This window comes from Petaurus breviceps, unplaced genomic scaffold (genome assembly GCF_028583685.1).
Source record: "Petaurus breviceps papuanus isolate PSGF00001 unplaced genomic scaffold, PetGlider_PUasm1.0 91133, whole genome shotgun sequence".
Classification (NCBI taxonomy): domain Eukaryota; kingdom Metazoa; phylum Chordata; class Mammalia; order Diprotodontia; family Petauridae; genus Petaurus; species Petaurus breviceps.
In genome coordinates, this window is record NW_027187419.1 from 68,001,504 (window position 1) to 68,015,378 (window position 13,875).

The following is a 13,875-nucleotide window of genomic DNA, read 5'->3' on the forward strand; positions in this document are numbered from 1 at the left end:
TGGTTTCCTGATTACCAACCCATTGTTCTTCACACTATTTCAAATTGCGCTTGTTGATAAAATTGACTGATTAGGCATTGAAACTTGCTATTTATCATACTTAACACACACAGAGAGACACACACACACAGTGTTGAAAGTCACATAGTATGTCTGCAGATTTATTTTAGGTTTAGCAGAAAGTTATTTCTTAAGGGGAAAACAAAAGTTGTTAGCATGAAATTAACATAGATTTATGTTTTATTACAAAGGAGAGATATTGAAGATTTGTTGCATCTTATTTTACAAATAAATATTTAATATCATTACAAAATAAAATCCATAGGGGTGGCTAGGTGGCGCAGTGAATAGAGCACTGGCCCTGGAGTCAGGAGGACCTGAGTTCAAATCTGGCCTCAGACACTTGACACACTAGCCATGTGACTTTGGGCAAGTCACTTAACCCCATCTGCCCTCCAAAAAGCAAAAAACAAACAAAAAACAACAAAATAAAATCCAGGAACTAGCAATACCATGTGCAAAAATTAAAAACAAAAGCTAATACATTTCTTCTTTTTTATTTTTAGTAAACCAGATATGTCACGTCTGAGATTGGCTGCTGGAAGTGCAATTGTGAAGTTGGCCCAAGAACCTTGTTACCATGAAATCATCACATTAGAACAATATCAGTTATGTGCTCTGGCTATCAATGTAAGGAAAATGGCTACCTGTTATAGTCTGTGGATTTCAGTAAGAAAAAGTCTACCCCAAAAGATAGATTAAAAACTTAAATGAAGTTTTAGTTTAATTAACTCAGTCATAAATTATTTTTTAAAACTGTGGTGCTGGACTTTTAGTTCTCTAATTAGATTCTAGGTGTAATTAGGTGTATTAGATGTAGAGCTGGATAAAATTTGGGGACTGGGACATGCAACCCTCTCATTTACAGACAGGGAAATGGAGACCCAGGGAAATTAAATGACTTGGTCAGAGCCATACAAGGGGCAAGTGTCAGAGGTGAGATTTGAACACAGTTCCTTTCTAGTCCTTGCTCTTTCTAGGCTATTTCCATGACTACCTCTTCAGCCACTCACATTATTTAAGTGTTGCTAAAGTAGTCCACTGAATAGAAAAAATCAGAAGTCTATAATTAGTCACCAAAATGACACGGGATAATTACCACTCCAGTCTTATTCTGATAAAATATTTTTTACTTCTCAGCAAGATTTTTTTTTAAATACACAGCAGCTTATCAAATCATCTAATAAGGCTCAGAATTATTTTGATTTGGATTCAGGAGAAAATAGTCAAAACAATAATATAAAAAGTGGTTGAAGAATTGAAGTATATATAACACACACAATCTGTAGCAGAACTTAAAGCTACTTTGACTTTAAGTTTAAAGAACTGAAATAATTACTGTACTAATTACTTGAGTTCTGTACTTAAGAGCATTTATTATTATGTGAATTTTGATTTGAACTAACATTTTAGAATATTTTTTTAAAGATAAGAATTTCAGTCACTTTCCATAAGTTATACATTATAATATGGATTTTGTGCATTGCAGTTATATATAAAATCTTATACTCTTGTCCTCCGCTTTTGTATGCATAATTCTATGTTTCATTACTTTAGAGACCCAGTGAGTTTCCATCCATTTCTGTCAGTATTTGATACCTAACATTTCTTGTTGTGCATACATAGTCTTGTCTAATCTTGCTTTGTCTTAAGAGGGTATTTTGTATAATTGATCTTAGAACAATTTTGAGTTCTTTGTTTCAGAGATTGGAGACTAGACTAGAAAAATGAGATTTGGGGGAAATTACAACTGCATAAATGTCAGATAATTAGGTCAATAATACATTCTATCCAACTATTTCATAGGGACATAAGAAAAGTTTTTCAAAATTATGAAAATAAACAATAAAAACTGTCCAAATATGTCACATAAAATCTTACCCTAATTGATGTTCTTTAAAAATAACACTGAACTAGGGGCAGCCAGGTGGCTCAGCGAGTAAGAGCACCGGCTCCAGTGTTGGGACGACCTGGAGATCGAATCCCGGGCTCAGACACTCAGCACCACACCCAGAAATAACTGGCCGTGTAACCTTGAGCAAGTTACTTAACCCCGATTGCTTAAAAAAAAAAAAACAAAAAAAAAACACTGAACTTCACTATAATTTCCTGAAATCCTGTTGTAGCTTAAAATTCCAGTCAGAATGTCTAAAGATTCAACTAATGCATTATTGCAAAGTCTATTAATGATGTTAGTTAGAGTATGCTTGTGGGTACACATAAATAATTTGGTGGAGCTAGGTGAGCAATATTATTTTCTTGGAATCAGGCATGTGTGGCTGCCAATTCTCGATTATGTATTTTTTTAGCATCTTTTCTGTTTTTGGAATGCAGCTTTAAGGGTGGAAGTACATAAGCAGTGATAGAATCAGTATTAAAAATAATTAAGTAATACTGTCTAATGAGTGTTCTATTAATGTTTATCTGAATAGGAAGGAATCAGTTGTTGCTTTCTAGAAATGTTCACACATCAAATCATCAGACAGATGTGGTTATACTACTCTACTCTAGTCAGTAGTTGATAGGATCATAGGGATTAGAAGGTTCCCTACAGGCCATTTGGTCCAACCCCCTCAATTTATAGATGGGAAACAGAGCCAGAGAGATTAAGTGACCCCACCCAAGATAGCACAGATTACCACAGTAGGATTTGAACACTGGGTCATTTTCAGTTGGATACTCTTTCTACCATACGACATTGGGATTTTTTAGTTAGGTGTCCTAGAATTGAAGAATAGCTGCTTTGGGGTGGCTAGGTGGCGCAGTGAGTAAGAGCCCTGGCCCCAGAGTCAGGAGGACCCTGGATTGGTTCTGGCCTCAGATACTTAACACCCACACAAAATAACTGGCCGTGTAACCTTGGGCAAGTTACTTAACCCCAATTGCTTTAAAAAAAAAAAAAGAGCTGCTTTGATTGCTCAAGTTTTTAAAATAGCATTGTCAATCTACAGAATGTCCCAGATAATAAATACAGTATATTTTAATGGAGTAGAAAAAGTAAAATTTAAAAAGTCCTGAAGCAGAGGAGACAATACAACAGACTTTAGTACTTTAGAAGATCTGTAATTTCATAATTTGGATCTTCCCTTTACCACTGCAGACTCCAATCCCTACATGCCTGTTTGAACAATTTCATGAGTTGCTAAGACTGAAATGAAATACCTTATTTCAAGCCATCTGGTGAACTAGGCTGTTCCTCAAACTACTTTCTATTTCTTGACCCATGCTTGTAGCCTTTTCCATGTGGTAGGACCTTTACCAACTTCTACTCTCTTAGAATAAACAGCCTTCTAGAATACAGTGGGTTCTGCCTACTCTTTGATAGGACATTAGCCTTAAGACCTTAGTTGGACATTATAGAAACTAACAATTAATTTCCCAGGTATTTAAGAGTATGTTATGTTTATTTTAAATGCAAAAGAGTAAATTCACGTGATACTTAACATACCTAAGAAATTAAAAAAAAACATTTTGCTTTCCATTTTGAAAGTCACCTTCTACGATTTGCTCTTTTAGCATTTAAGAAATTCAGTTCCTTACACTTAATTCTGATGTGCACATAATATACTCAGTAAATATTGAATGAATGAATTGTTGCTTTTATTTCAGTATATTGCTATCACTTATGGCATAGTTATGAGCTATGAAACATTTGGTTTCTTTAAAATTTAAAATGGCACTTCTGCAGTTGAGCTTGTTCCAGTTTTATAAGAATTTTATAAATAAGTTTTTTATCGTTATTATTGAGATTTTGAAAATCAAATAACTTATTTTAGTGAAACATCAAACTAAAAAAATGATACTCCCTTAGAGCAATTTTTGAAAACATATAGTATATCTTTTAGTCCTTAGAATCATTGATTTAAACCTGTAAAGGACCATAGAAGCTGTTTCTTAGAAACGAAGGCACAGAGAAGCTAAGTGACTTACTGAAGATAGTAGCAGAGTCTGGTCTTCTTAATACAGGTCACTTTCCACTATACCATGTTTTCTAGGATACTGGCATGGCCCACCTTTCTCCCTCTCCCCCTGGCCCCCCCCCCCCCATACAAATACTTCTGGGGGTGCTGAACTTTGCTTCTTCTTGCTTCTTGGGTTTATTTTTGTTTTTTGCTTTTTGGAGGGGGGAAGGCAGGGCAGTTGGGGTCAAGTGACTCATCCAAGGTCACACAGCTAGTAAGTGTTAAGTGCCTGAACTCAGGTCCTCCTGATTCCAGAACTGGTGATCTATTCAGTGCGCCACCTAGCTGCCCCCTCCTTGCTTCTTGTAATAGCCCTGGTAACATTCCCCAGCTATTATCCTTTGTGTCTGTTCCACAGTCTAGTCAGTCTAGGACTGTTAAGTCAGAAATATCTATCATGTGATAGGTATAGACTAGATGAATTGTATAAGGCAGACATTTCTTAACCTTCTTTGTGTCATAGGTCCCTTTGTCAGTCTAATGAAGCCTAAGGACCACTTCCAAGAATAAAGATTTTAAATGTCTGAAATAAAATACACAGGTATACAAAGGAAGCCAAAATTTTGAAGGAAAAAAAAGCCTAGGGGGCGAGTAGAAAGGAAGAGGGAGTGGTGGGGCCCAGCCGGATGGCGATCCTCTGCCCCCTCCTCGCCCTCTCCCCTTATCTCCCGCTCCCACCCTTCCCTTTTTCCCCCTTCCTTGTCCCCTTTCCCTTACTCCTCCCCTTCCCTCTCCCCATCTTTTCTCCCTTCCCTGGCCTAGACGATGCCGTGGAGGAGGCCACGGAGTCCGCCGAGGCGGACATCACGGAGCAGTGCCAGGACATGTTCTCCAAAATGGCCACGTACCTGACAGGCGAGCTGACAGCCACCAGTGAAGATTACAAACTTCTAGAAAATATGAACAAACTGAGTAGCTTGAAGTATCTAGAAATGAAAGATATTGCAGTAAACATAAGTAGAAACCTAAAGGACTTAAACCAGAAATATGCTGCCCTTCAGCCTTATCTGGATCAGATCACTTTAATTGAGGAGCAGGTAGCTGCTCTTGAGCAGGCAGCTTACAAGCTGGATGCATATTCAAAGAAACTGGAAGCAAAGTACAAGAAGCTAGAAAGGCGATGAAAGGATTCTTTAGCACAAAGACTGAAACTACAAGAATGTTTTATAAGAAATATGTGGATGGGACTTTATCGATAGGCTTCAGTTCCCAAAAGGGAGTGGTGCTGCTGACCCAAGGAGAATCCCAGCCCCGCCTCTGGCTGGATGTGTAGCTCTGGCCACCCCCATGTTTTCCTCAACCTGTCCCCTGGAACCTCATCTTAGCGTGTGCTTCCTTGTGTGCCCTGGACCAAGGCTCAGAAATCAGGATCAACCCCGCCTGGAGCAGACACAGATGAGAGGCTCTAGGCTCCCTGTCTCCTCCCTTGCCCCACCCCCCTCATAATCTGTTCTTCAGCTTAAATAATAAATGCCAACATATGAGAAAAGAAAAGAAAAAAAAGCCTAGGTCATGAGCCCCTGTTTTAAGGTACTTTGAAGGTCTGAGTAATGAATTTTCTCTCTACCCTTAACACTTTGTTCAAGGGAGAAAAAAATCATCCTACAGTAATTGCATCAAAACCCTTTGAGTTGATTTTTCGTAGATGTGGAAGACTTTTGCTTTTGGAAATAATTCAGTGTCTCTCTGGAGGAGTAAGAGTAGAATAACCCTTTTACTTATTTCTTAATTTATATTTGCCGACTCAGCTTTGTCCAACAGCGTGGATTTTATTTCATCTATAGTTTACTTATGGTAAATTTGTTAATAAGAATTAAATAGCTTACATTAGAGTACCATTTATCTGTTATGATTTTTCAACCTTGTGAGATGGGTACTGGTACAAATATTACTGATTTTACTGATTTTTTGGATTTTAAATATTTAATTTTTAAGAAATATTGGTATTTTGGGGGATGGCCAGGTGGCACAGTGAGTAGAGCACTGCTCCTGGAGTCAGGAGAACCTGGGTTTGGATCCGGCCTCAGACACTTGACACAAAAACCTAGGAGTGTGACCTTCAGCAAGTCACTTAGCCCCAATTGCCCTACCTTCCCCCCTCCAAAAAAAGTACAAATTAAAAAAAAGAAATATTGGTATTTTTAAATTAAAATTCAACATTGAACTAATACTTTATTGGATTATGATTATAATCAGGGTCCCCCTAAAATATTTTAACATATCATATACTATATATATCGTTGATTTTTGAACTTTGAAAAAATTTTGATCAGTTGTTACTCAGTAATGAAAAGTATTGCATTTGTACCCACAACCTTAAAGTCATCTAAACAATGAGGTTTTGATACTTTCAGGATAGCTTTGACCTGACCCCCCACAAGAAAATGTACAGAGAACCTTCTTTAGCAATCTGTTGGTCTGAGAAAGTGTCACCTGGAAAATAAAATTAAATCAAAATTTTATTATTTGAAATCTAAAACTAAAAACGTATAAATTAAAAAAAACTTTCAAATGATATTTTTAAGTATTTTATACTTCTGAAATAATTAAGCTTAAAACTTTTCTAAGACTCTCTGGATAGCTTTTATATAAATGTGTATGTGTTTATATATTTGTTTATTAAAACACTTTTCTTTAAATGGTGATTTACATGACATAACAAAAGGAATTTAATTTTCCCCCCATAGGATGAATGCTACCAAGTAAGACAAGTGTTTGCTCAGAAACTTCACAAGGGCCTTTCCAGATTACGGTTACCACTTGAATACATGGCAATCTGTGCACTGTGTGCAAAAGACCCAGTGAAAGAAAGAAGAGCGCATGCCCGCCAGTGTCTGGTGAAAAATATAAATGTGAGACGCGAATATCTGAAGCAGCATGCAGCAGTCAGTGGTAAGGATGTTGGGAAAGTGTTCCAGAATCAAAAGCAAACTTTAAATTGGTATAATGTGAGAGTTGTATAAAACACAAACCTAATTTATGTTAAGTTTCTTAAATTGTTGCTTTAAATTTAAATTTTTGTCAATACTTAATTTCATAAACAGTCAGCTTACAGAAATGACACAAATATTTCAATGTCAGGCTTTTATTCATTATCTTTTTATATGGAAGATGAGACGAGAAAAAAGGCCAGGAAGAAAAAGCAGGATATTGAGAACTACTATTGCTAGGTGGGTATATTCTTTAGGTTTATAGATAATCTAAGAATTATCAGTTGAAAGAAAGCTTAAAATGACAGGCTTTGGTCACTGTTGACCCTAGTTTTCACCTGACTCTGATTAAGAACAGGTATTTATTTCTCTGTTTCTGCCTGTGTACTTCACAAATCTTTCCATGAGGGTATTTGTACTTTGGCATGAACTCTCCTGTTTCTTAACTATTTCTGCCAAGGCAAAAAATTGTGATATTTTTATAGGTTAGTGTTGTCTGAATACCATTCTGTCTAAATCTTCTCCATTCTTAAAAGTAATAAAAAAAAATATTTGGAGCTCGCTTATACACAGTTGCTTAAACGTGATCTACATCTCTGGCTCTTGAATTATATAGTAAATTTTTAAGTTTAGGTAGGGTAATAAATAGTTTAACTATGGACAAAAGTGTGAGAGTTGAATTATTATTGGATTATGTTTATAATCAGGGCCCCATTAAAATATCTTAAAAACAACTAAATTTTGTATAGACATTGACTGATTTTTATGGAGTTTAATTGGCATGATTAGTGATGTTCGAAATTGTCCTGAAACTGAGTATTTGAAAGAAGAGGCATTTGTTGATGAGCATTGCTAAATGAAAAGATGCAGTTTGACAGACCTCTGTGAGTAGTCTGGTGTCAAGAAGGGACAGACTTGGGGTTTATGGAAGAGTCTTGATTTTGTGACGTAATGACAACTGCTGAAGGATATCAGGCCAAAGGATACTGAAGGTTCAACTATTGAAGATAAATGAATTTGTTTTTTTTTTTTAAGCAATCAGGGTTAAGTAACTTGCTCAAGGTTACACGGCCAGTTATTTCTGGGTGTGGTGCTGAGTATCTGAGCCCGGGATTCGATCTCCAGGTTGTCCCAACACTGGAGCCGGTACTCTTACTCGCTGAGCCACCTGGCCACCCCTAAGCAATTGGGGTTAAGTAACTTCCTCAAGGTTACACGGCCAGGTGTTTCTGGGTGGGTGCTAAGTGTCTGAGCCCGGGATTTGATCTCCAGGTCTTCTCAACACTGGAGCCGGTGCTCTTACTTGCTGTGCTACCTGGCCGCCCCAAATTTGTTTGTTTTACCTTCTCAGTTGTTTCCTAATAATCTTTACCCTATTCCTTAAAGTTTGTCTAAAACCAGGGAAGAAAGAGATTGTGGGCTGTATAGAAACAAATTTTTTTTTCCAGTAAAAGGGTGATATCAAACAATGTGCAGAAAAGTAATTCTCCTCTTTAATATTCTAAAATTCTCAAGGAGGAATGATTCTTTTAGGTCCAAACTTTTAAAGGAATAGCAAGTAAAAAAATTTTTTTTTGCTATAAATGTGACTGTAGTCCTAAAATGAAATATTTGTAATATGATTTTATTTTTTCTGTGTTTCTTGGTTGATTTGTAATCTTTTAAAATTACTAAATCCTTTCTGTTAGTTTCATTTTATCAGAACATAAGATTATAGAATAATAGATCTAGAGTTGGAAATTCAACACTCTCATTTTACAGATGATGAACCTGAGACAAAGGCATGTTAAGTGAACTGCTCAAGGTTATACAGGTAACCTGTGACTGAGGCAGGATTTGAACCCAGGTCCTCAGACTAAAACCCATGTTCTTACCTGGACATAAGAGAGTATTTCATGAAATATTTTGAATTCATATAAAAAATACAGTTTAAAATGTTGAAACAAATTTGAGCCACAGAACTGGAAGAAATTGGAAAACTGATAGAATTTTAGAGCTGGAAAGATACATTTGAGACAATTCAGTCATTTTCCTTATTGCTTGCAGTTGAGGTAACTGAGACTAAGGGATTAAGTACCTTGCCCAAGGATAGTTGATTGCAGAGCTGGACTTTGAATTCAGATCTTTTGACTTTATTGTTTTGTGTTAAACCATGCTGCCTCTCCATAATATGATTAAATCACATTTTAATTAAAATAGCTTAATGTAGTTGTTTCTGATTGATATTTGTTCACTAAATATTAGGGAAATAATAGCATTTATACCTGTGGAGCTTGCTATAATCTAAGAAACAGGATATACCGTGTTTCCCTGATAATAAGACCTATCCCGAAAATAAGCCCTCCCCTTACTGTGTAAGATTCCTCTAAAATAAGCACTCCCCCGAAAACAAGCCCTATTGAGATTGCTACTGTAGTGAAGGTGATCCCCTGCGCTACATTACGGTACCCTCTGTATGCACCGTCCCCCCCCCCCCCCCCCGAAATGCACGCGCGCTCCGAGCTGCAGCAGTGAGCGCGTCATCCTGTTCTTTATTGAATTCATTATTGAATAAAGGTACATTTTTTTTGTTCACATTTACCTGTTTATTAAAATTGCTGTCAATGTTCATTAAAATAAGCCCTCCCCCTGAAAATAAGCCCTCTGGTGTTTTTCTGTCCAAAAATTTAATAAGACAGTGTCGTCTTATCGGGGAAACACGGTATCTCATAATCATATATACTGATTCCTACACTATTTCTGATATGGTTAACAGCTTAGTTCTGAGAGTTGAAATTCAAATATAATCCAGACTCCTTTTTCTTACCATTCAGTTCTGACCAAGTTCATTGTCCACCTACAATATATCTCCCAAGATACGCACTTATGGACTGTCTATATGAGTAGTCCATCCTACTGCACTTTGTAGTATTGACAATAGGGCTTTTTTTTTTTATCCATTTGATATTTCTTTGTGACTAGTAGTTAAAATTTTTGAGTTGATTATTTGGTAGGATCTGCAACAAGGTCATCAGCCACAAAGAGGAGGATCTGGAATTCTTTACAAAACATTTACAAACAATCCTTGAATTTCAGCTCTGTACTGAATCTTCTATATGATGCTTCCTAATGGTATGTGGTAGATGCTTAATAAATACCTCCTGACTGACTTGTGGTGAACACTCTTGACTTCACTGTGAAATGAAAAGTTTTTTAGAAGCTAAGAAAATATGTTTTTCATGACTTCACATGTATAATCTATATCGAATTGCTTGCTTTCTCAAGGAGGGTAAGGAGGGAGGAAATGAATTTGTAACAGCAACCACTCTAGCATACTAGCACAGGTTATTTCATGTGCTTTTCTAAAGGAAAGCAACTCAAAAGGGTTAACAATCTTACTTTAATCAAACGTGTGTTTGTGTGTGTCTGTTTTTTTGTGTGTATGTAAATAATTCAATTAGTTCAGGGGGAAAAGTCAGCACCCTGAACTTAACAAAATACAAAAATTACAAGCAGACAAAAAATATGGACAGAGAAAATAGCATAATTTAATAGACTGACAGGGCTTCTAGCTGTCTGATCATTACATATATATGTAGTTAGTTACCAGAGAGAGAAGCACCAACATCTGGGTTTTCAAAGCTGGGGGACTCAACGGCTACCCAGATTCTCATCTGGCTGAATCACACCACTTTTCCCATAAGTGAACCCCAAAGCAAAACTTCGCCTCAGAGTATATATAACCTTCTTCAAGGTCAGAGGACATCACAAACTTTGTGACCCACCGCCTAATTACAAAGTAACAAAAGGTGTGGGCCTTCCTGAAAAACAAGCCTCCCCTAAGTGAGCTCCAAGTTCCCTTACCATCATAGAATTTAGAATTTAAAATCTAAAAGAAGCAAATGTTAATTTTTTTACATGTAATTGAGAAAAAAATAAAATGAGACACAAAACAACCCCCAAAAAAAAGTTAAAAAGAAAAAAAATCTTAACAGTATTCTTCTAGAGATCTTATAAAATGGTGGAAAAGTATGAATCCTGGGTTGCCAGCCTTTCCTAAATCCTGTCATATCATGGTACTGTGGAAATGAATACTGTCTATGGTCAGAGGATGAGTTTAAATCCAACCTCTCTTGCTAACTGTATATGTTTGGCCAAGTTCCTTAACCCTGGGTCTTAGTTTCTTTAACTATAAAATGAAGGAGGTAGAATAGATGGCCTCTGGAGTCCCTTCTTATCTCTATGGCTGTAGTCCTATGATTAAGAAGTATCAACAGATCTGCCCTTTTGCCTCACCAAAAAAGTAAGGGGAAATTTTTTTTTTCTTTTTGGAGGGGGGAAGGCAGGGCAATTGGGGTTAAGCAACTTGCCCAAGGCCACACAGCTAGTAAGTGTTAAGTGTCTGAGGCTGGATTTTAACTCGGGTCCACCTGACTCCAGGGCCAGTACTCTATTCACTGCACCACCTAGCCACCCCAGAAAATTTTTTTTGAGGGGGGATTAAATTTTATGTTTACTTTTAGTTTACATCATTCATTTACACATAATTTAGGGTTACAAATTTTCTCCCCATCTTTCCCCTACCCACCATCCCAAAACAGCGATCCCACTGAATACCCCCTCCCCCAATCTGCTCTCTCCTATATCCTTCCCCATCCCCCTTCCTACTTTCCAGTAGGGCAAGATGGATCTCTGGCCCAGTACCTATATATCTTATTTCCCAGTTGCATGTTAAAAAAATATATATATTTCAAACATTTTATTTTAAAACGTTGAATTCCAGATTCTTTCCCTTCCTCCCTCCTCACCCACCCTTACTGCAAAGAAGAGCAATTCAACATAGGTTGTATATGTGTAGCTATGCAAAACCTTTCCATAGTGGATATATTATGAAAGACTGACTATATTTCGCTCCATTCTATCCTGCCCCCCACTTGTTCTATTCTCTACTTTGACCCTGTCCCTTTTCAAAAGTATGTGCTTCCAACTTCCCCCCCCCCTAGTCTGCCCTCCCCTCCATCATCCCCCCTCTTATCCCCTTCCCCCCTAATCTCCTGTAGGGTGAATACCTGAATACCCTATTTAGTCTGTATGTCATTCCCTCCCTAAGCCAAATTCAATGAGAATAAGGTTGACTCATTCCCTTTTGCCTTCCTGTTCTTCCTTCCCCTCCATTGTAACCATTTTCCCTTGCCTCTTCTATATGAGATAGTTTACCCCATTCTCATTATATTGCTCTCTCACCTCTTAATTTCACCTTTTAAGTATCGTCCCTTCCTATTCAATTGGTCGTGTGCCCTCTGTCTGTGTATACCTGTACATATATATGCACATACTCACATATGTATTCAAATGCCCATATGCCCTTCTACATAGACATATATATGTATATATACATTTATATTCCCTTCAACTATTCTCATACTGAGAAAAGTTTCCTAAGTTACAATTATAATTTTTCCATGTAGGAATGTAAATAGTTCAGTTTTGATAAGTTCCTTATGATTTCTTTTCCCTGTTTACCTTCTCATGCTTTTCTTGCTTCTTGTATCTGAATGTCATATTTTCTATTCAACTCTGGTTTTTTCATCAAGTTTGCTTGAAAGTCCTCTATTCCATTGAATGACCATATTTTCCCCTGAAATTGATACTCAGCTTTGCTGGGTAGGTGACTCTTGGTTTTAATCCCAAAGGATATTCCTTTGTCCTCTGGAATATCATATTCCAAGCCCTTCGATCCCTCAGTGTAGAAGCTGCCAGATCCTGGGTTATCCTGATTGTGTTTCCACAGTATTCACATTGTTTCTTCCTGGTTGCTTGTGATATTTTCTCCTTGATCTGGGAACTCCAGAACCTGGCTATAATATTCCTAGGAGTTTTCTTTTTGGGATCTTTTTTAGGAGGTGATAGGTGGATTCTTTCAACCTCTGTTTTGCCCTCTGGTTCTAAAACATCAGGGCAGTTTTCCTTGAGAATTTCTTGAAGGATGATTTCTAGGTTCTTTTTTTGATCATGGCTTTCAGGTAGTCCAGTAATTTTTAAATTATCTCTCCTGGATCTATTTTCCAGGTCAGTGGTTTTCCCAATGAGATATTTCACACTGCCTTCTATTTTTTCATTTGTTTGGATCTGTTTAATAGTATCTAGATTTCCCTAGCTTCCATTTGCTCCAATCTAATTCTGAAGGCATTATTCTCTTCAGTGAGCTTTTGAGATTTTTTTTCCTTCTGGCAAATTTGACTCTTTAAGGCATTCTTCTCCTCATTGACTTCTTGAGCCTCTTTTGACATTTGAGTTAGTCTGTTTTTTAAGGTGTTATTTTCTTCAGTAAGGTTGTTGACTCTCTTTTCATGATTTTCTTGTATCATTCTCATTTCTCTTCCCAATTTTTTCTCCCCTTCTTTTATTTGGTTTTCAGAATCCTTCTTTAGCTCCTCTATGGCCTGAAACCAGTGCATATTTTTCTAAGAAGCTTTTGGTACAGGAGTTCTGACATCACTGTCTTCTTCCTGCTCCATGCCTTGATCCTTTTGTTCCCAAAAAAGGAATCCAAAGTCCTACCACTGTGATTGCCATGCTTCCCCCACTTGCTCATGTTGCCACTCAACCACTTGATTCATGAACTTTTTCCACAGTAGAACTCTGCTTTCAGAGAAGAGAGCTTTGTCCCAAATCGCTGGGGTTTTCTCAGCTGCCAGAACTGTCAGTTGAATGTCCTCTCAGAAGTCTCCACTAGCTTTGGCACACTGGTCATGCACCCCAGGAGCTCCACCCTAGACCCCAGCAATGCATATCCAAGCAGATTAAAGCAAGAACGATTACCACTCAGACTGGTCACTTGGTCCCCCTACAGTCAGCAGGTCAGGAGCTCCGAAGCAGCCATGTGATGGTGGCCTGCTGTGCCTTAGCTGCTTCTCTCTGGGGGCAGAGGCTGAATGAACTCC

The 13,875-nt window shown here is 37.4% G+C and overlaps 1 protein-coding gene and 1 pseudogene across 3 annotated transcripts in view; both read left to right on the top strand.

The window, feature by feature from the left end:
- PDS5B (PDS5 cohesin associated factor B) overlaps positions 1-13,875 on the top strand; it is a 234,921-nt gene that overhangs the window by 178,547 nt on the left and 42,499 nt on the right. For all 3 annotated transcript variants that reach the window (XM_069080647.1, XM_069080648.1, XM_069080649.1), the window contains 2 exons: positions 567-690; positions 6,710-6,914. In XM_069080647.1, the coding sequence (XP_068936748.1) occupies positions 567-690; positions 6,710-6,914 (329 nt within the window). The remainder of the gene's footprint in view (positions 1-566; positions 691-6,709; positions 6,915-13,875) is intronic.
- The window catches only part of LOC138155417 (biogenesis of lysosome-related organelles complex 1 subunit 2 pseudogene), a 964,561-nt pseudogene continuing 955,319 nt past the window's right edge, over positions 4,634-13,875 (top strand).